General features: G+C 35.3%; 2 protein-coding genes and 1 pseudogene across 3 annotated transcripts; 2 read left to right on the top strand and 1 right to left on the bottom strand.

Moving 5' to 3' along the window:
- Nucleotides 1-1,587: 1,587 nt before the first annotated feature.
- On the top strand, nucleotides 1,588-2,040 carry LOC150028087 (uncharacterized). Its single transcript, XM_090301041.1, has one exon. It carries the CDS (start codon nucleotides 1,588-1,590, stop codon nucleotides 2,038-2,040), a length of 453 nt encoding a protein of 150 aa, XP_090157167.1.
- Nucleotides 2,041-8,403: 6,363 nt separating this feature from the next.
- LOC150028086 (receptor-like protein EIX2) lies at nucleotides 8,404-11,461 on the top strand (annotated as a pseudogene). Its single transcript, XR_016520559.1, has 2 exons — nucleotides 8,404-8,833; nucleotides 8,980-11,461. The product of XR_016520559.1 is annotated as a receptor-like protein EIX2 (transcript).
- Nucleotides 11,462-16,604: 5,143 nt separating this feature from the next.
- On the bottom strand, nucleotides 16,605-17,018 carry LOC150028085 (uncharacterized). Its single transcript, XM_090301040.1, has one exon. The coding sequence runs from the start codon at nucleotides 17,016-17,018 to the stop codon at nucleotides 16,605-16,607; it is 414 nt and encodes a 137-aa protein (XP_090157166.1).
- Nucleotides 17,019-23,880: the final 6,862 nt, after the last annotated feature.

The raw sequence follows: 23,880 nt of genomic DNA, 5'->3' as shown, positions 1-23,880 counted from the left end.
GTTAGAGAATTTTTTGAAGCTATATTTGTAGGGAATGAAGAGTTACTGGTTAAGTTGGATAATGTCAAATTTAATTCTATTTCTAAGGAGGATAATCAGATGTTGGTTGAAGCTTTTTTAGAAGATGAAATTAAGGATACAGTGTGGAGTTGTGAGAGTTCGAAGAGTCCTAGTCCATATGGCTTCAATTTGGGTTTCATAAAGTTCTGTTGGGAGTTCATTAAAGCGGATATAATGGCGGCGGTGAAGGACTTCCAGGCTTTCAATAAATGGCCCCGGGGTTTAAATGCGTTGTTATGTCTGATTCCAAAATCCTCAACAACTCGGGGAGTTTAGACCTATCTCGTTGGTCGGATGCTTGTATAAAATTATATCGAAGGCGTTGTCATTACGACTAAAAAAAGGTGATTAGCAAAGTTGTTGATGTCAAGCAGTCCGCTTTTCTTGAAGGAAGGGGTTTGTTGGACAATGTTGTAGTTGCCAATGAAGTTTTGGAGGAGATGAAGAGAAGGAAGAAAAGGTGTGTGTTCTTTAAAGTTGATTTCAAGAAGGCGTACGATTTTGTGAGATGGGAGTTCATTTATTACATGTTAGAAAAGGTTGGTTTCTGTGACAAATGGATTCGGTGGATTAAGGGATGTTTAGAGTCTGCATCTGTGTCAGTTCTCGTGAATGGTAGCCCGACTAAGGAGTTCTTTCCTAAGAAAGGACTTCGGCAGGGGGATCCGTTAGTTTTATTTTTATTCGTTATTGCGGCAGAAGGTTTGGCGGGAATATCCAGGATGGCGGTTGAGAAGAATTTGATTGATAGCCTAGAGATTGGTAGGAAGAAAGTGAAGGTAAACATGTTGCAATACGCTAATGATATTGTGTTCTTTTGTGAAGCAAATGTTAAAAGTGTTTTCAATATAAAGGTGACTTTGAATTGCTTTGAACTATCTTATGGGCTTAAGGTGAACTTTATGAAAAGCAAGATAAGCGGTTTGGGGATTGAGCAGATAGATTCAACATTTCGTGGCAATTCTTAATTGTGAGGTGTTGGTAATTCCTTTTGTATATTTGGGTTTGCTAGTGGAAGGGTGTCATAAGAGAAGGACGTTTTGGGATGGAGTGCTCGATAGAGTGAAGAGAAGATTAAGTAGGTGGAAAGGTAGGCTCTTGTCTATGGCGGGGAGGATTTGCCTGATTAAGTCGGTACTTTCTTCTATTTCTCTGTTCTACCTTTCTTTATTCAAGATGCCTTGTGTGGTGGCAAATGAGCTTGTAAGAATCCAAAGGATTTTCTTATGGGGTTGGGGTTCTGATGGAAGAAAGGTTGCTTGGGCTTCGTAGAAAAAGGTGTGTGAAGCTCGTGAGGATGGTGGTCTTGGTATTATTGACTTAAGGACTTTTAACTTGGCGTTACATGGTAAATGGATATGGCGTTTGGGGTCAGATAAGGAGGGGTTGTGGAAGAAGATCATTGTCTCCAAGTACGGGGGCTAGAGAAGATTGAGAGAGAAAGGGAAGGATAGCAAGGACTCTCTGTGGTGGAATGATTTGAGGGAGGTATGGAGTTTCAAAGGATGGGGTCAAAATTTTGAAGATATGGTTGATTGGAAGCTTGGTACTAGGAAGGATGTTTTGTTTTGGGAAGATTATTGGGCGGGTTGTGGGGTTTTGAAGGGTGCCTTTCCGAGGTTGACCCATCTATTCTTCGAGTGTAGATTTGCTTGGCTTTTGTGGAGTTATTGTTGTGAATGGTTGGGTGTGCAAATGGTGTTCCATAATGTTCCAGTGCTAAACTTTTCCCACTTTAGGATGAGTAATGTGTCTGCTTCGGTAAATGAGGTTTGGGGACTGATATGGATTGCAGTAGTCAATGAGGTTTGGAAACATAGAAACAGTGCAATCTTCAAGGGGGGTGTAGTTAATGTTTTGGAAGTGTTTGCCTTGGTTCAACTAAAGGTTTGGTCTTGGGTTACGTCTAAGTCACATTCCGTGTATTTCTCCTTTTCAGATTGGTGTTTTGATTCTCTGGTTTGTATGAGGATGATGTAAGGTTGTACTCTATTAGGTGTTTAAACAAAGTATCTTAGGTGTTCGAATTCTGGATTCTATTGGAAGTGGTCTTTATAGATATATGTGGGTGTATGTCTAGAAGGGGTTGCTAATGAGCAATTTTTGTATAAGGGTTGGACTACCCCTAAAGTGGTTCACATTTATTCATTTTTATGCCAATAAAAAAAAAGAGCTGTGAAATAAATTTTTATGACATTTTTTTAGAAACTCTATTTTTGGAGAAAAAAAAATTAATCTAAAAATAGAAAATAAGAAAGAAAGAAACCTTAAGGAAATGCAATTAGTTTAGAAAAATAATGAAAAACTCAATTGCCCACTTTATTAACCTTCCCTCTACATCTGGTTTGCGCAAGACTTGTCGAATAGGAAGATCAATCATGATTATTACCAAGCAACTTTGAAAATAATGCCTTAACCGTCTCGCAGTGAATGCAATAGTTAGTGTTGCCTTCTCAATTATTTGATATCGTGTTTCCGCTACCTACAGGACTTTGCTAACATAGTAGATTGGTTTTTCTTTTTCCTCCACATCCTGAATGAGAACTAGTTGATAGCCCGATCAGTTATCGAGAAGTATAGCCGTATAGGTACTCCTAGCTCGGGCTTACTAAGGATCAACGAATGTGCAAGGTACTTCTTTAACTTGACAAAAGCTTCTTCACATTGTTCCAACCAGACAAAATGGTCGTTCTTTCGTAAGCATTGAAAGTACAAGAACCCCTTTTCTCCTTCGACAGACAGAAATTGTGACAAGGTCGCTCTTTGCCTGGTTAACCGCTGAATTCCTTCACACTGGTCAGGACACCTTCAGCTCCTCTTCTTCTTCTATGTTTCAAGACGTTCCGATGTGTAATGTTTTCCTTCCAAATTTATTTCTAGAGTATTACTGACGGGTTCGGGGCGTCTGTCCCTTCGTTCTCCACACAGATTTGCCTCTAGACCTACGTGTAGCCCCGTTGTGGCTATAGTATATGTTCCCCGACGAGTCTTTAAGCTATTTTTGTAGCTCTTCCTTGCCATCTTTTGATAAAATTTCAGAGTTACAATCTTTCCTTCCCGAGAGGGGAACTTCATCTTCAAGTGAGGGGTGGACACCACGATCCCAAGCTTGTTTAAAGATTGTCGCCCAAGCAACAAATTATACGGAGAGGGAGCATCCACAACTATGTATCTTATTAGAATGATGTTTGTCGTCATTCCATTTGAGAATGTGGTTCGAAGCTCCAAATGGCCTCAAACTTCTACCTATTCTCTCAAGAAACCGACCAAGGTCCCATCAAAAGGCTTTAGTTGATCTTGTGGTATGTTCAAACCTAGGAAACTCTCCCAGAACATGACATTTGTTGAACTTCCCTGATCGATTAAGACTCGGTGTACATTGTGATCCATGGCTATAACAGATATCATAATTGGGTTGTCTTCATGGGGGACTACATCTTTCAAGGTGGTGATTGAGAAGCTAATACAAGGAATTTGAGGCGGTGGTTGAGCCTCTAAGGACAACACAACTCTTGCATAGCATTTTCGGTTAGATGAAGTGACCCCCCCCCCCCCCCCCCCCTTTTGAGAACCCACCTGCGATGGTGTTGAAGTCCCCGAGAACTGGGGTTTTGTGAGCAATTTCCATAGGAGCGACTTCTATTCCTGATGTAGCCCATTTTTTCTAACTAGATTCTTGTAAATATTTCCGTAAGAATCCCTTACCCGATAACCAAGCCAACTGAACTGCCAACATATAGCAATTTTGCATGTGATGACTATGGGCCCGATGAAACTCACATCAAGCCTCTCGGCGGTGTCTCATTTGGCGCTCGATTTTTCTGGGAAAATTTAGTTTATTGGCTACTTCGGGGTCCCTCAAAAGTTGATTTCAGGAAACGTTCATGGGGGGCATTAAGGGACCTCCCTCTATCTTTATCTCGGCAAGCAACATATGGAACGTATCGCCGTTTGGACTCTCTTCCCCCTATGTGTTTCTATAGGCTTTTTGTTCGCGGTTCCGCTATATTTGAAGCATGCATGTTTCTCCTCGTCCCTTTTCCTCCTCAAGGCTTCCTGGGCCTCAATAAAGGTTGAGGCACATTTTCGAACTTCAGCCATTGATTCTGCCTGGTTCCTAAGTAGTGACTCGCTAAATCGGTTAGCACGCATTCCTTTCACAAAGGCATCTACCTCCATCTCCTCATTGGGTTGTTGTTGGATTAACATAGAGACCTCGCAAAAACAATTGAGATAGTTTTTCAGAGGATCTCCTTCAGCCTGCTTGATGTCAAAAAGATATGCCATTAGATGAGGTTTAATCTTGTTGGCGGTGAATTGGTCCTCAAATATTCTTGCAAAAACACATAATGATGTGATGGTACCGTTGGGTATTTCATTGAACCACTGAAGAGTGGTTTCGGTGAACATGCCAACAAACATCTTGCATCAGACATAATCTGATCCCTTTAATGTCAACATTTGCGCCTTGAAAGCATTCAGATGATTTTCAGGATCGCTGGAACCCAAGAAAGTAGTGATCTTGGGTATCATAAAATGTGGGGGTACTAGCTCTTGCATAATTTCTCTCAAGAATGGTTGGGGATCTTCCCACTTGGTTTGTGGGACTCCACCTCGTCGTTTATTTTCAAAATCAAGAGTAGTCTTTCTCAAGGTTTCATTTTCCTTTTCTATGTCCTCGTGAGCTTTGACTGCATCTTCCATCAATTTTCTAGCCATCTCTACGTCATCTCAGAGCTTCATCTATTCTTCTTGTGTTCTTTATAACGATGCTCGTGTTCCTCTTGTAGTTCTAGGCGCAACCATTCTTGTAACTCGGAAATCTTTGACTTGTTTCCTAGCTTTAGCATTATCCCTTTATAGTTTTTGCATGGTCTCCATGATTTGTTGCAGTGACATGTTCTTGTTTTCCATTTTCACAATCGCGTTTGGTCTTGGATTCCTCATTGCATTGTGCACGGTGAATCTTTTCAGACATAATGTTGTGTAGGAACAACTTTTACCTGCCCCACAGTGGATGCCAGTTTTTTCTGGCTCAGTCTAGTTTCTGGAAATTAATGTATTCTTTTCTTCACATGAACCCGTCCAAATATTTTTTGATCCTCCTTTGCTTTTTAATTCACCCCTTTATAGATTATCTCAAACAATTCTTAATTAACTAACTGAAATCGTGCTTACTAACTGTCTTTCCTTCTTATCCGATAATTTATTTTAACAAAAAAATCAACCATATTTTTCGCATTCCTAAATATTTTAGGCGAGCTTCTAGAGCAGGTTTTATTTTTTAGTTTAAAGAGCACTCGGGTCACCCTCTTGCCGAGAACCTCTTTCCATCAGATTTTATCTGACCACATCCTAAGTTTTATTTAAACAAAATCTTTAAGTCATGAGTCTCTTAACATCGAATAGGCCCAGGACAACACCATTTTAAATGTATAATTTGTGTATCATCAAAGTGAAATTCAAATATAGAAAATATCAAATATTTTATCTCTTTAACTAGCACAAATAAAAATAAAAATGGACGGGTCTTATACTTTCATATAGAAAATTGTATGAAATATTTTACATTAAAAAAAATTTGAATAACCAGAGTTTTGAAATGGAAGATTATGGCATATAAGGATGAGGGAAAAATAATATTTTTGGAAAATTCCACTTTTTTTAAAGGTCGTTTATTTCTTTAATTTTGTATGAAATTCACCATATGGGAATTTAAAATGAAGATACAAAATACTGATTTTGACATGTGAATTTGATTTTAAAAATTTAATATAGAAAAAATTAAATTGTTAGATAGATAGCGCAAATATAAAATTTCCTCTTATCTAAGAATTTTGGGAAATTGGATTCTAAAGTAAATAACTGAGAAAAAAAAAGTAAGGTTAATGAAAACTGAGAAAAAATGTGTCTGCAGCATCATAAATATTAGAAGTTTTATGTGCATGACCAAGAAGCACTTCTTTCTAATAAAAATAAAAAGCACTTGCTTTCAATGCATTTGTGTGAACATGAATTCCTCCATTTTAATGGTTGTTTACCTATGCTTCCTTTTGTTACTTATCTTACGTTTGGTTCAGTTTACTGAATATGTTAAGTTTCTATAGAAATAGGTTTTTTATATGTTAATAACTTATAACATGATTGCTTAATACAAAAAAATATGGGAGGAATAATATTTGATAAAAATACTTTTTGGGTTTATAAGCAATAAATTGTTATAAGTAAATTTTACAATAATATTACAAAAAATATTATCTAGTTAAAATTAAAATTAAGTTATTTTTAATCAAATATTAATTTGTAAGTTATTTAGTTAGTTTATTTATGACAAAAAGTAATTATGAATTTATATATTAATGAGTTGAAGCAAGTCTCCCTCCTATCCTATTAAATTGTTCTTATGTAGATTTATATATTCTTATCGTTCGGTTAAAGATGCAATTATATTAAATTTTAGGATGTTCTTATTAATAAATTAATTCATAATATGTTTAAACTATATTTTAAATATATGAAATATGGGTCAGTACAATTTCATTAATCCTTAAAGCCTCAAAACTCAAAATATTTAAATCTTAAGTCTAAGCTTTATTCATTATATAATTGAGGTTTAAAGGTTAAAATGTACAAAGATTCAGAACTTAATGTTTTCATTTTCTTCCATTCCTAGTCATGGGTGAATTAATTTCTAACCCGTAAAATATACACCACTAAGTCTTTGTATCAAATCTTCTAATCATAGAAAGGACAGAAGAACAAAGACTATCAATTTAAAGTCTCTATGTTATAGTCATTTTTTTTGTATTTACGCTATTAATTAGTGTTATTAATTTTCTAACACATGGGTTACTACGAAAGGCCAACTTTAGTCAAGTCTTTGCACTACTTTTTCTACCTTGCAAAGTAAGTTAAAAAGCTGTGGGAAGAAAACAAGCATCCATATCACCATCAATCCATTTCCCATCATATTCTTTAATGCAGAAGATAAGAAATTGTTTCCCAAACATAAAGCATTGCGAGAAAAATTAAGAGGAAAGTTAAAAAATAAGTGAAATAGAAATCAATTAATTAAAATCAATAGGGTTAAGCTACAAATAACTATGCTGGTAAAATAAAAAAATAAAAACAGCAATGAAACATAAAAGAAAATAAACAAATAAGAAATGTTAAAAAACTCATAACACCTAACATAACATAAAAAATTGTCTATTTTAAGCTTATGAGCTCAACAACATGAAGTCCATATAGAGTAATATAATAAAATCAAATAAAGAAATACAATATTAATGGAAGAATTGCATGGGCTTGCATATCAGATGCTCAAGTGCGTAAATTTCAACATTTATTAATTATAACCTAATCTCATCAGAAAAAGGCCTATGCATATATATAAAACACTAAATAACATAAATAATAAAAATGGGGTAATATGTTAGAGAAAATAATAAAATAAATAAAATTATACAAGACAAAAGTTTAAACATGTATATAAGTAATTCTTACTAAAATAACATTTAAAATAAAGGAATAAAATGTTTTCCTGAATGCTTATGATAATTTTGAGGTGACAAACACTACATCATTAATCTAAAATAATTTTAGAGATAAAGAGATTAAATTAGAGATAATTTTATAAACTAAAAAAATTATTGGTAAATAGTTTCTATTATTAATAAAAGTTTATAAAGTAGTATCTAACCATTAATTATCAAAGTTTTAACTACTAACTATTTTTTTATAAAAAGTTTTCATATTAGACATCACTAACTACTAACTAATTTATATTCTAAATTAATCTCTATTAATCTTTTATATTAATCTTTTAGAGACTAATTTAGAATATAAAATATTAGTAGTTAAAACTTCGATATTTAATTTAGATACCAACTTAGAAACAATTTTATAAATTTTTGATAATAATATAAACCACATTAAATATCAATAAATTTTTACTCTAAAATAGTATCTAATTTAGTCAATAATTAATTTTTTTTATCTCTAAATTTGGTTGTTATTTAATGTTTTTCTTGAAAGTGTATTTTTTATTAAAATTAAACCAAATTATGATAATTTTCATGTGACAAAGGTGTAATGTTCAACTTCAAATTCAATTGGAAAGAGAAAACATAACAACCTACCCAAAGACTTTGAACGAAGACTTTTCAAGTAAAAAAAAAAAATTCGCACTCTACGAATCCAAGTGATATTAGAAATTTAAGTGAATAACTGATTGAAAGAGTAAAAAATGTTTAAAATGAAGAAAAAAGGGCTTTGCCCAACGAGTATATATAGCAGAAAGAGTTTAATATGCAGAACCAAGATTTCTGATACAAGAAACATTTAGTTTGTTACACATAGCTTGTGTGATGAAGAAGTGTTCTATTTTAATTCTCGTTCACCTTTGTTGGCTTTCACTTTTTATGTCAACTTTTGGTGTGTGGAGAGAGATAGTGTGCATCCCAAATGAGAGAGAGACACTGTTGAAGTTCAAGCATCATCTCAAAGATCCTTCAAATAGGCTTTCATCTTGGAATGCAACTGTGGATTCTAATTGTTGCCACTGGGTTGGAGTTGTCTGCAACAACATCACAGCTCACGTTGCAGAACTTCACCTCAACATTTCATAACCTAGTTTCTATGATGAAGATGTATTCGATCAACAAACATACGAAGATTATTCTAGATCGGTATTTTCTGGAGAGATTAATCCTTGTTTGGTTGACTTGAAGTATTTGAATTACTTTGGATTTCAGCGGCAATTCTTTTGGTGGTATGCCAATTCCTTCTTTCATTGCAACAATGACTTAACTCACCTCAACCTTTCAAACGCTGGATTCGAGGGGAATATTCCTCCTTAGATTGGAAATCTCTCCAATTTGTTCTATCTTGACCTTGGAAGTAATTATCTGTTTGCAGAAAATGTTGATTGGGTATCAAGTCTTTCCAAACTCCGATATCTTGACTTGAGTGGCATGTTCTTACCTACACAAGGTATGTCACTTCCTACTCACCTTGGCAAAATGACTTCCCTAACTCACCTTGATCTCTCTGATGTTGCATTTAGTGGAAATATTCCTCCTCATATTGGGAATCTATCCAATTTGGTCTACCTTGACTTGCAAAGTTATTCAATGTTCCCTCAAAACCTTGATTGGTTGTCAAGTCTTTCTAACCTTGAACATCTTGGTTTGGGAGGAATAAATTTATCCCAATCATTTCACTGGCTTCACACTATTCAAGATCTTCCTTCTTTAATGCACTTACGTTTGTCAATGTGTGCATTCCCTCACAATAATCCACCATCCTTATTTAACTTTAAATCATCTCTCCTCATTCTTGATATTTTTTTCTTCTACAATTTCTTTTGTCCCAGAGTGGATTTTTGGACTGAAAACACTTGTTTCTCTTAATTTAAAATTTAGAAATTTTGAAGGTCCAATTCCTGATATCATTGGAAACCTCACACTCCTTGAAAATCTTGACTTGGCTTACAATTCATTCTCATCTTCAATACCTAATGGGTTATATAGACTTCATCATCTCAAGATCTTGAACCTAGAAAGCAACAACTTGCATGGGACCATTTCTAATGCTGTGGGAAATTTGACTTCTCTAGTCAGACTTCATCTTGAAGGAAACTCAATTAGTGGTACCCTGCCTAGATCATTTGGAAAACTTTCATCGTTAATGTATCTTGATCTAACCAACAATCAATTCAATGGAAATCCTTTTGAAAGTATTGGGTCACTCTCTAAATTAGTAAATCTTCAAATTGCATATAATTGTTTTAAAGGAGTTGTCACGGAGGATAATCTTGCAAATCTTACGATGTTGCAACAATTTATTGCCTCAGGAAACAATTTGACTTTAAAAGTGGGTTTTGAATGGTATCCTACTTTTCAGCTTACCAGTTTGAATTTAAACTCGTGGAATTTGGGTCTCAACTTTCCATCATGGATTCAATCACAAAACATACTACAAGATTTAAGATGTCAAACACTAGGATATTAGATACTATTCCCACTTGGTTTTGGGAACACTTTTCTCAAGCTTCTTATTTGAACCTCTTTCATAATCAAATACATGGTGAGTTGGGGGCTACACTAAAGAATCCAATATCTGTCTACGATGTTGATCTAAGAAGAAATCATATTCATGGAAAATTGCCTTATCTTTCAAATGATGTGTACGGGTTAGATCTTTCAAACAATTCACTTTCTGGATCCATGGATGATTTTTTGTGTAGAAATCAAGACAAGCTGATGGCATTGGAATTTCTCAATCTGGCATCAAATAACTTGTCAGGAGATTTACCAAATTGTTGGAACATTTGGCCATTTCTAGTGGAAGTGAGTTTACAAAATAATCATTTTGTTGGGAACTTACCCCCATCCATGGGTTCCTTGGCAGTGTTGCAATCTTTTCAAATTCGTAAGAATATACTCTCAGGAGTATTTTCTACTAGTTTGAAGAAGAACAACCAATTGATAATATTGGACCTAGGGGAAAATAATCTTTCAGGGACTATTCCACCATGGGTTGGAGAAAAGTTATTAAATGTGAAAATCCTCTGTCTTCGATCAAACAACTTTTCTGGTCACATTCCAAATGAAATATGTGATATGAGTCTCCTTCAGGTTATAGACCTTGCAGAAAACCATTTGTTTGGAAATATACCTACTTGTTTCAATAAATTGAGTGTCATGACACTTAGGAATAGAAGTACAAATAATGTTATCTACTCAAAATCACCTTATACTACATATTATACTTTGAGGTATAGTATTGTTAGTGTGCTACTTTGGCTAAAAGGAGCAGGAATTGAATATGAAAACATCTTGGGTCTGGTAACAAGCATTGATTTATCAAGGAACAAATTATCAAGAGAAATACCTAGAGAAATCACAGATCTAGATGGTTTGATATATTTGAATTTATCCAAGAATCAATTATCTGGGCAAATTCCACCAAGTATTGGCAATATGAGATTGTTAGAATGTATTGATATCTCAAATAATCAAATTTCAGGAGAAATCCCTCTAACCATATCAAATTTGAGCTTTCTGAACCACCTAGATTTGTCTTATAACTATTTAGAGGGAAAAATTCCAACCAGCACTCAAATTCAAAGCTTTGAAGCATCCGACTTTGTTGGAAATAATTTGTGTGGTCCACCTCTGCTTATCAATTGCAATTCCAAGCTACAAAGTCCATATATTGACCGCTCTGAAACAAAGAATGGTGAGCATGGAGTGAATTGGTTCTTTGTTAGCATGAAACTTGGATTTGTTGCGGGATTCTGGTTAATTGTTGCTCTTTGTTCATTTATAAATCATGGAGATATGCATATTTTTGTTTCCTTGATGATATGTGGTACAAGCTACAATCTTGTTGGTGACTGTTGGTTGATTACTAATGACAAATTTAGGAAAAAAAATTCAGTGAAAGAAACAATAATTTATACTATTAGAATGTTTTTCAAAGTATATATTTTATGAAAAACATCAAATACTTTAGTTAGAATATCATATTATGTTTAATTTTTTACCTCATTGTAGTAAAAAATCTTTTGGAGAAAATTGCTCCCACAAAGCATAATATGCATCTCTCCCTCTTGGTAATGTTGTGCTTCTATTTTTTGAAAGTGAAATTTTAATATCTTGAGATCAAATTAGTTCTACATTAGCATTATAATTGGGTTTTGTACTTTGTTTTAGATACATGGGAAGGATTCTTATTCAAATAGTTATACTGCTCTACAGCCACTACCTATTTCCACAAGCTGCATGTTATAACTCAATCATATTCCTTTTTTATTTTTAAGTTTGTCTCTTTAAAATCGATTCCTTTATGATTTCAACTCACTTGAAATGAATTTTTAGAATTCACTTATTATTTGCATCCACTCCCATCCAATTATGAGTGTATTTCACAGTTATCCTTAGAATTGGTTGTTTTTGGAGCAGAAGGAAGTCCAATGTGATGTCTTATAATCGTGTGAGGTTTATTTATGTGAAAGTCCAACTTTAATTATGTATTTTAACATGTGAAAATAATTTAATTAATTTTGTAATGACATTTTAGCTTCATCATATGACATTCTCGAAAGTATTTTTCAATTAAGATTTTAATTTATCCAAAAATAACACAATTTGAATGTTGTTACAAAATTATCAAAACCCTTTTCACTTGTAATATTTTGTTTTTTTCTTTGTATTTATGAGTTAAAAAGTTGTATTTAATATAAATATATATTTTTATTTTTAAATGTTTTTATATATTAGGAGTCTTCGTTTATTTTTCTATGGTTCATAAAATGTTGGGACCAAGCTTAGAAAGTTTGTGAAGCGTGTGTTAGAAAACAAATATATTGTAAATTATTTTTATTTCGAATAATATACAGACGTAGTTTTTTAAGATTAATTATGGATTGAGATGGAGTAAGAAAGAAGCTTGAAATAAGTTAATAATGCATAACTTTTGTTATTTACTTAACACAAGATTTCATCATAGAACGCCAAATAAGTAGGTAAGTAGAAAGGTATTAAAAGAATTAACTGTAAAAATTATTCTGATTAAATATAATTTAAGCTACTCATTATATATATATATGATTTAAGCTGTATATTTTTGTTATAGTTTAATTTAGTTTTTGAAAATTAAAGGTATTCTTTTCTTCACATAAATTAGATCAAATATTTTCATCCTCCTTTGTTTTTTAATTCTTCATTTTACAAATAATTTCAAGAAAAATTTAATTAACTAACTGAAATCGTGTTTACTAACTCTTTCCTTTTTTTTCTATAATTTATTTTAACAAAAAAAATTCAATCATGTTTCTCGCACTCCGTGATATTTTAGACGAATTTTTTGGGCGCATTTTATTTTTCAGTTTAAAGAGCACTTAGGTTGTCCTCTTGTCGAGCACCTCTTTCTATCATATTCTATTTGACCACATTCTAAGTTTTATTTAAACAAAACATTTAACTCATGGACTTCCTTAAAACCAAATAGGTCCAGGACAGCGCACAGTCTCCCAGCTTTGAGTCGAAGAGGCGAAAAGGATGACTAGCGTGACGGTTTTAAACAAGACATGTGTCATCCGTTGAGCGGTTTCGCGGTTTTAACAATTTTCTAAATGTTATTTAACCTCTCACAACTTCCCATAACGTTTCATTACTATGAGATACTGATTACGCTATTCCAAATTCTTTGTATTCTCGAACTCATCTTAATCCTTTCAAGTCTTCACGCTCCTTGTGCTAGGTACGTCGATCTCTTCTCTTCTGTATTTTTGAGTTTTCTGCGAATATACTATTTGCTTGAAATTTCTGGTATTTGTGAAGAACTTTGTTAGGTTTGATCGATTCGCTTAAAAGAGAACTCTTTTTATCTTATTTGTAGTGGATACTTTTCAAAAAATAGAAACTTTGTAATGGATTATGCTTTGCTGGACTCATATATTTGGCGAAGAAGAAGAAGATGAAGAAGAAGAAGAAGATCAAGGTGTCTATTCTAGAGAGACTAGACAAGGGAGTGAGAAAGCATGCAAACTTAGCATCAATTCACTCATATATTTGATCTTAGAATTTGAGATCCAAGCACCTCAATTTATAGGAGAAAGGGCTAAACATTTTGCTGCCAAAATTTGAAAATTCAAAATAAAACTCTCCAATGAGAAGGTGCCATGTGGAGTCATGCTTTCCATGTTTAGCTCACACCTTCCATGCTAAACCCTCTCCACTCCTAGGTTGCCATGTGGACATTCATGTGCTTCATGCCAAAGTTATTTTTGTTCTCCAATATACCCTAGATGTTTTCGGGTTACATTGGGCTCAAAGACGTCCAATTGTTCCCCTAACTAGTCAATTTTAACCCTAACTATACCTATTTTACTATTGGCCCAAATACAAGTCCAAAAACCTATGCTACTTGGCCAAATATTTGCTCCAATTATTTTATGCTACTAGGCCCATGAAATCCTAAACAACTTTATACAATTTATTTAAGCTAAAACTTGGCCCAAAAATAATGTTGACTAGTCAGCAGAAACTCAGTCTTCTTGTGTTCTTCTGACCAAAGCTCTAGTTTATGTTTTGATGAGTTAGAGACCATCTTGGATATGTTTGTGCATTTCTTCACCCTTGATTTGTTCTCTTTATTGGATCTACAAAAATAAACAAAAGTCCAATTAGACCCATATTTGCAATTAAATCAATAACAACCTCTAAGTCTTCATCCTCTTTATTTTGCGGTTGTGTGTGGCTGGGCTCTACCATCAAGATTGCCCCCAATGGCATCTTACTTGACTCTGATGATGAGGGTTTCTTGTATCACGGTGAGGTGAGACCCGTCTTTGGTGGAACTAGCTAATTTGGAGAATAATCAACTATAGAATTTTGGCTCCTAGGCATATGTGTTAGCTCAAAAGTAACAAATAACTCGGGAAATTTTTTACATACCTCAGATATAACACAAGGTGTTGATCTTTATCTTGGAAACTACTAGTTGCCTGCCCCACCACTAATTGTGAATCAGTTTTAGCAATGAGGTGTGATATGCCCATCTCTATGGTGGGCAACATTCTAGCTATGAGTACTTCATATTCGGCTTAGTTATTACTTGCTTTGAAAGAAAATAGAAGTGATTGTTTTAAAAGTACGTCGTCCAGTCCTTCTAAATTATTCCAGTTTCACTACCTTGTGTTAGAAGCTTCATCGACCGAGAGAATCCATTCAATTGACTCGGATGAGGAGGATACAGTGGTGGGGCTGAGTTCTACAATGAAGTCTGCCAACACTTGACCTATGATAGGCCCTTGAGGTTTATAGCAAATATCAAACTTTGACAACTCAATTGCCCACTTTATCATCCTTCCCTCTACATCTGGTTTGCCCAAGACTTGTCGAATAGGAAGATCAGTCATGATTATTACCAAGGAACTTTGAAAATACTGCCTCAATCGTTAGGCAGTGAATGCAATCGCTAGTGTTGCCTTCTCAATTATTTGATATCGTGTTTATGCTGCCTACAGGACTTTGCTAACATAGTAGATTGGTTTCTGTTTTTTCCTCCACATCCTGAACGAGAACCAGCTGATAGCTCGGTCGATTATCGAGAAGTATAGCCGTATAGGTACTCCTAGCTCGGGCTTACTAAGGATTGACGAAAGTGCAAGGTACTTCTTTAACTTGACAAAAGCTTCTTCACATTGTTTCGACCAGACAAAACGGTCATTCTTTCGTAAGCATTGAAAGTACAAGAACCCCTTTTCTCCTTCCACATACATAAATTGTGACAAGGTCGTTATTTTCTTGGTTAACCGCTGAACTTCCTTCACACTGGTCAGGACACCTTCAACTCCTCTTCTTCTTCTATGTTTAAGGACGTTCCGATGTGGAATGTTTTCCTTCCAAAATTATTTCTGGAGTATTACCGACGGGTTCGGGGCGCCTGTCCCTTCATTCTCCACGCAGATCTGCCTCTAGACCTACGTGTAGCCCCGTTGTGGCTATAGTATATGTTCCCCGACGAGTCTTTAATCTATTTTCGTTGCTCTTCCTTGCCATCTTCTGATCAACTTTCAAAGTTACAATCTTTCCTTTCTGATAGGGGAACTTTATCTTCAAGTGAGGGGTGGACACCACGACCCCAATCTTGTTTAATGATGGTTGCCCAAGCAGCAAATTGTACTAAAGAGGGAGCATCCACAACTATGTATCTTATTAGAATGATGTTTGTCATCATTCCAATTGAGAATGTGGTTCGAAGCTTCAAATGGCCTCAAACTTCTACATCTTCTCCCAAGAAACCGACTAAAGTCCCATCAAAAGGCTTTAGTTGATCTTGTGGTATGTTCAAACCTAGGAAACTCTACCAGAACATGACATTTGTTGGACTTCTTTGATTGATTAAAACTCGGTGTACATTGCGGTCCATGGCTATAACATATATCATAATTAGGTTGTCTTCATCCGGGACTACATCTTTCAGGTCGATGACCGAGAAGCTAATACAGGAAATTCGAGGCGATGACTGAGCCTTTAAGGACAACACAATTCTTGCATAGCATTTTCAGCTAGATGAAGTGACCGCGCCCTTTGAGAACCCACATGCGATGGTGTTGAAGTCCCCGAGAACTAGGGTTTTGTGAGCAAGTTCCATAGGAGCGACTTCTCTTCCTGATGTAGCCCGCTTATTCTCACTAGATTCTTGTAAATATTTTCGTAAGACTCCCTCACCTGATAACCAAGCCAACTGAACTGCCAACATATAGCAATTTTCCATGTGATGACTATGGGCCTGATGAAACTCACACCAAGGCTCTCGGCGATGTCCCAATTGGCACTTGATTTTTCTAGGGAAATTTAGTTTATTAGCTACTTCGGGGTCCCTCAAAAGTTGATTTCAGGAAACGTTCATGGGGGCATTAAGGGACTTCCCTCTTTCTTTATCTCGACGAGCGACATATGGAACGTATCGCCATTTGAACTTTCTTCCCCATGTGTTTCTAAAGGCTTTTTGCTCTCAATTCCGCTATATCAGAAGCATGCACGTTTCTCCTCGTCCCTTTTCCTCCTCAAGGCTTCCTCGGCCTCAATAAAGGTTGAGGCACATTTTCTAACTTCTGCCATCGATTCTGCTCGGTTCCTAAGTAGTGACTCACTAAATGGGTTAGCACGCAATCCTTTCACAAAGGCATCTACCTCCATCTCCTCATTGGGTTGTTGTTGGATTCGCACAAAGACCTCGCAAAAACGATTAAGATAGTTTTTCAGAGGATCTCCTTCAGCCTGCTTGATGTCAAACAGATTTGCCATTAGATGAGGTTTAATCTTGTTGGCGGTGAATTGGTCCTCAAATATTCTTGCAATAAAACATAATGACGTGATGGTATCGTTGGGTATATCATTGAACCACTGAAGAGCGGTTTCGGTGAACGTGCCAACAAACATCTTGCATCAGATAGAATCTGACCCCTTTAATGTCAACATTTGCGCCTTGAAAGCATTCAGATGATTTTCAGGATCGCTGAAACCCAAGAAAGTGGTGATCTTGGGTATCATAAAATGTGGGGGTACTAGCTCTTGCATAATTTCTCTCGAGAATGATTGGGGATCTTCCCTATTGAGTTGTGGGACTCCACATCGTTGTTTATTTTCAAGATCATGAGTAGTCTTTCTCAGGGTTTCATTTTCCTTTTGTATGTCCTTGTGGGCTTTGACTGCATCTTCCATCAATATTCTAGCCATCTTTATGTCATCTTGGAGCTTCATCTATTCTTCTTGTGCTTCTTTATAACAATGCTCGTGCTCCTCTTGTAGTTTTAGGCACAACCATTCTTGTGCAACTCGAAAATCTTTGACTTGTTTCCTAGCTTCCGTATTATCCCTTTAGATTTTTTGCATGGTCTCCTTGATTTGTTGAAGTGACATGTTCTTGTTTTCCATTTTCACAGTCGTGTTTGGTCTTGGATTCCTCATTGCATTGTGCATGGTGAATCTTTTCTGACGTAATTTTGGTGTAGGAACAAATTTTACCTGCCTCACAGTGGACGCCAGTTTGTTCTAGCTCAATCTGGTTTCTGGAAATTTAGGTATTCTTTTCTTCACATGAACCTGTCCAAATATTTTTTTTATCCTCCTTTGCTTTTTAATTCTCCCCTTTATAGATTATCTCAAGCAATTCTTAATTAACTAACTGGAATCGTGCTTACTAACTATCTTTCCTCCTTATCCGATAATTTATTTTAACAAAAAAAACCAACCATATTTTTCGCATTCCTTAATATTTTAGGCGAGTTTCTTGAACGAGTTTTATTTTTTAGTTTAAAGAGCACTTGGGTCACCCTCTTGCCGAGAACCTCTTTCCATCGGATTTTATCTGACCACACCTAAGTTTTATTTAAACAAAATCTTTAAGTCATGGGTCTCACTACAATAAAATTATGAAATAGAAACTAATTTTAGAGACAAAAAATAATTAGTTGCTATAGTGACTAAATTAGAGACCATTTTAGAAACTAAAAAAACTTTTGTTTTCTAAATTAGTTTCTATTATTGCTAAATGGTTTATAAATTGGTATCTAATTAGCTACCAAAGTTTTTTCTACCAAATTTAGAATCTAAATAATTGGTAGTTCAAATAGGCCCACAACTACACAATTTTAAATGTATAATCCGTGTATCATCAAAGTGAAGTTCAAATATAGAAAATATCAAATATTTTATCTCTTTAACTAGCACAAATAAAAATAAAAATGGAGGGCTCTTGTACTTTCATATAGAAAATTGTATGAAATATTTTACATTAAAAAAAGTTTGAATAACCAGAGTTTTGAAAGGGAAGATTATGGTGTTGAACCAAGTGGTATTCAAGCTTTGAAGAATCGAAACCCTTTGAAGGATGTTGAAGGCTAGGTTGTGCTTGCTGTTGCTGAGTTGTCTTAGATAGGATCTGGGGTAGATTGAGTTTTGTAATCCACTCTTGATTGAATCCAAAGCATAGGCATTCTCAATCTTTTTTAAAGAAAATTGGTTTACAAACTAAGTGACAAACAACCGATTGTTTTGTCGAAACAACCGATTGTTTTATACTTAGGTGTTTTTAGAAAAGATTGAAAACTGTTTTTCAAATGGTTGAGCTGTTAAAACCAAAACAACCGATTGATTTGAGGAAACAACCGATTGTTTGTTTTGGTACCATAACAGAAAAATGGTTTGTGTTTTGACTGAGCATTAAATGTTTTTCTAACAATTTACGCTCCAGTCTTTAATGCTTTGACCAATCTTTAAAGGCAATGAATAGTTTGTTAAGATTCGATAACAAACAACATCTTTGAATATATTCAGAAAAATAGATTTGAGTTTTAAGATTTTTACACAAGTGTTGGAGTTTTTCAAAGAGTTGAGATTGCTTAGAGATTGAAATTGATCAAAGTGTGTGAAATAGGATTTGCTCTTGTATTGATTTCAGATTTGCTTCTATAACAAGTGTAATCCTTGTATATGTTGAACAAGATCCTTTGTGTGGTTGCTGAGAAGTGTTGTTTGTTCTTGAGGGGATCAAGATCAACATTCTTAGTGTTGGTGTGTTGGCCAAGAGAAGTGTGTGTCTTGAGGGGATCAAGGTCACTTTCTTGGTTGTGTTGTAAGTGATCTAGGTTTGATTGCTTAGTGGTGTTCCTCAGTGGTTTCTGATAAGACTGGATGTAGCTCTAGGTTTAGAGTGAACCAGTATAAACATCTGTGTGCATTTTCTCTATCCCTTAACTCTTTAAATTCAGTTTTGATATTTGTAAACTGGTATAAACAACCGATTGTTTCTGCGAAACAACCTATTGTTTTGCTGGTGTTGTGCTTTTAGCTTTGTGTTTTGAAAAGCTGATTTCTTAATCAAGATATTCTCGAAGTAATTTCATTCAAGGCTTAAAAGTTTTCGAAATCTCTCTTTAAACAATTCACCCCCCTCTTATTTAAGGCCATATATTCTAACAATTGGCATCAAGAGCTAGGTTCGTGAAAGTTATTCAAGCTGATCCAAAAATCTTTTTTTATGGCTGGAAAACAATCTTTTGAGGAAGGTGCTTCAATTTACAAACCACCTTTATTCTGTGGATTGAATTACAAATATTGGGAAGCCAGAATGAAAATCTTTGTGGAATCTATTGATCAAGGAATTTGGAATTCAATTGAGAATGGTCCTTACATTCCAAAGTTTAAAAATAATGGTTCTTTCATTGCAAAACCTTGGTCTCAATGGACCAATGATGAATGTAAAATGGCCAAGCTTGATTGTACTGCTCAAAACATAATAGCTTCTGCACTAGATACTAATGAGTTTTTCAGGGTATCAAAATGCAAAACTGCTAAAGAGATGTGGGACACACTCAAGGCTGCTCATGGAAACAATGAACCAAAGGAGGCAAGGTCAAAGAGTCAAGCAAGAAGGAAAAGAAAGAAAAACAAGAAAAGCCTCAACATCTGCTTCATGGCCAGAAGGGAAGATGACTCAAGTAGTGTAAGTTCATCTAATTCATCAAATTCTGAAAATTATGGTCAATTGCTTCAAGCCTTTCAAGAAACGCATGAAGAAGCCAACCGATTGGCCCTCTTGAAAAATCGGTTAAAAGAAAAGAATAGCTGGCTTGAAAACAGAGTAAAATCAGTGGAAGAGGAATTAGAAAATTCAAAAACAGATTTTGAAAACCTTGAAATCATTTACAAAAACTCCTCTTGGAAGTGTGATACTCTTGTTTGTGAAAATTGCGAAAATCTTGAAAAAAGGGTCCACTATCTTGTTAAAACTGTGGATAAGCTTTCTAAAGGTCAATCCAACTTTGAGAATGTCTAGGCATCTCAAAACTGTGTTTTTGGAAAAGCTGGATTGAGTTTTAACCCACAAAACAAACAAGATAGATTTTCAAAATCTTTTTCGAAAATGTCAGAAAAACAATCGATTGGACCATCGAAACAACCGATTGTTACATGCTTCTATTGCATGAAAAGAGGTCATTCTGTGAGGTTCTGTAAAATCAAAAAATATGTTGTTCCTAAGGGTTTTATGAAGTGGATTCCTAAATGCAATAAAGACTCAATTGATGAATGTAAACCAAATGGACCCACATTCATAAAGGGACCAAATCTTTGTACTTGAAAATCTTCTTTGTAGGAAATCTTAGAGGAGAACAAAAGCAACAATGGTACTTGGACAGTGGATGTTCCAAGCACATGACAGGGGACAAATCAAAGTTCCTGAGCATCTCCTTTAAGCAAGAAGGGCATGTCACCTATGGGGACAACAACAAAGGAAGGATTCTTGGGAGAGGATCCATAGGAGACAAAGACATCTTGGTCATCCATGATGTACTCTATGTAGAAGGTCTAAAGCATAATCTGCTGAGCATTAGCCAACTATGTGACAAGGGATATCAAGTGATGTTCAAGTCAAACACATGTGAAATTAGTCTACCCAACACCAAAGAGGTAATGTTGGTAGGTAAGAGAGTCAATAATGTGTATCTTCTAGATATCTCTTCACCATGTTCAATTGGATGTTTTATATCCAAGCAAGATGAATCTTGGCTTTGGCATAGAAGAATGGCTCATATTCACATGAATCACTTGAACAAGTTAATTTCAAGGGATCTTGTGATTGGGCTACCAAAGCTCAAGTTTGAGAGGGATCACATTTGTGAAGCATGCCAAAAAGGGAAACAAGTGAAAAGTTCTTTCAAAATAAAAAATGTTGTCTCTTCTTTAAAACCCTTTGAACTTTTTCACATGGATCTCTTTGAACCCTTAAGAACTATGAGTCTTGGTGGAAATTATTATGCTCTTGTTATTGTTGATGACTTTTCTAGGTTCACTTGGACTCTTTTCTTGGAATCAAAGAGTGATGCCTTTTCTGCATTCAAGAAGCTAGCAAGAAGGTTGCAAAATACAAAGAACAGCAACATAGGCTCTATTAGAAGTGATCATGGATGAGAATTCCAAAATGAGAAGTTAAGCAAGTTCTGTGAAAAGATGGGGATTCTACACAATTTCTCTGCACCAAGAACTCCACAACAGAATGGTGTGGTAGAGAGGAAGAATAAGTCTCTTGAAGAGCTAGCAAGAACAATGCTTAGTGAATCATCTCTTCCTAAGTATTTTTGGGCGGATGCAGTGAGCACCTCTTGTTATGTGATGAACAGAGTGCTTATTAGACCCATTTTGAAGAAGACTCCATATGAACTCTTCAATGGAAGGAAGTCTAACATCAATTATCTCAGAGTTTTTGGCTGCAGTTGTTTCGTTCTCAACAATGGAAAGGAAAACTTGGGGAAGTTTGATGAGAAAACGGATCTTGGCATCTTTATAGGGCATTCTCTCACAAGTCATGCATATAGAATCTACAATAAGAGGTTGATGACTGTAGAAGAATCAGCTCACGTTGTCTTTGATGAGATAGATCACAGAAACATCCAAATTCCGAAGACCAAAGCTGAAGAGGATGAACAGAGCATCAGCTTGGAGAAGCTAGAAATCTGGGCAGAAAAACAACCGCTTGATTCGCAAAAACAACTGATTGAAATTCTGCAACAGAGTGAGTTGCCCAAAGAGTGGAGGATTCCTAGAGATCTGTCAGTGGAGAATATCATAGGGCAGATAAAGGAAGGTGTCTCCACACGAAGCTCCATCTCAAACTTCTGCAGGCACACAACTTTCGTCTCACAAATTGAACCAAAGTCAATAGATGAAGCTCTCAAGGATGAGAAGTGGGTTGAAGCTATGCATGAAGAGTTGAATCAGTTTGCAAGGAATGAGGTTGCAAGCTAGATAGAAAGAGCACAGGTGGCACTTGCCACCTTCTTGGCTCAAGCCTAATCTCATGGCATAGCAAGAAGCAAGCTTGTGTTGCTCTCTCTATTGTTGAGGCTGAGTATATTGCTGCTGGAAGCTGTTGTGCACAGATTCTGTGGCTCAAACAACAACTTGCAGACTTTGGATTGAAGATCAGCAAAGTCCCTTTGATGTGTGATAACACAAGTGCCATCAATCTTACTAAAAATCAGATTCAGCACTCAAGGACCAAACATATTGAGATAAGGCATCATTTCATCAGGGATCATGTAAACAATGGGAACTGTGAAGTGAAGTTTGTGGAGACCAAACTGTAGTTAGCTGACATCTTCACGAAACCTCTACCAAAAGAGAGGTTTTTCTTCCTAAGAAATGAGTTAGGTATCCTTGATCTTAATAATCTCTCCTAAATATGTTTTGTTAGTATTAAAATCTATTTGTGAAGACAAATAGGGGGAGAATTAATTGGTCTTGTGTATCCTTATCTGAAACTGTTAATTCTGTTAAAATCTCTGATATAAAACTGTTTTCTGTTGCTGCTGATATAAACAACCGATTATTTTGAGTAAACAACCGATTGTTTATCAGGATTTATCACTTATGTTTTAAAATGTGTGAAAATGTAACCTGCTGTTGTAAGAAGCATTGAATGATATATATGTTTTTCTTTTACAGGTACTGCTTTAGATTCAATCAGATCAAACCCAAGCATCAGGGATTTGTCTTCATCAAATAAGGGGAGATTGTTGAACCAAGTGGTGTTCAAGCTTTGAAGAATCCAAACCCTTTGAAGGATGTTGAAGGCTAGGCTGTGCTTGCTGTTGCTGAGTTGTCTTAGATAGGATCTGGGGTAGATAGAGTTTTGTAATCCACTCTTGATTGAATCCAAAGCATAGGCATTCTCAATCTTTTTAAAAGAAAAGTCTTTTTCAAGCTAAGTGAAAAACAACCGATTATTTTGTCGAAACAACCGATTGTTTTATACTTAAGTATTTTTTAGAAAAGATTGAAAACTGTTTTTCAAATGGTTGAGTTGTTAAAACCAAAACAACTGATTCATTCGAGGAAACAACCGATTGTTTGTTTTGGTACCATAACAGAAAAATGGTTTGTGCTTTGACTGAGCATTAAATGTTTTTCTTACTGTTTACGCTTCAGTCTTTAATGCTTTGACCAATCTTTAAAGGCAATGAATAGTTTGTTAAGATTTGATAACAAACAACATCTTTGAATATATTCAGAAAAACAGATTTGAGTTTTAAGATTTGTACACAAGTTTTGAGTTTTTCAAAGAGTTGAGATTGCTTAGAGATTGAGATTGATCAAAGTGTGTGAAATAGGATTTGCTCTTGTATTGATTTCAGATTTGCTTTTGTAACAAGTGTAATCCTTGTATCTGTTGAACAAGATCCTTTGTGTGGTTGCTGAGAAATGCTATGTGTTCTTGAGGGGATCAAGATCAGCATTCTTAGTG

The sequence above is a fragment of the Phaseolus vulgaris genome, chromosome 4 (genome assembly GCF_051622355.1).
Source record: "Phaseolus vulgaris cultivar YP4 chromosome 4, ASM5162235v1, whole genome shotgun sequence".
Lineage (NCBI taxonomy): Eukaryota > Viridiplantae > Streptophyta > Magnoliopsida > Fabales > Fabaceae > Phaseolus > Phaseolus vulgaris.
Note: the sequence above shows the minus strand (reverse complement) of the source record. Positions and strands in the feature narration are given on the sequence as shown.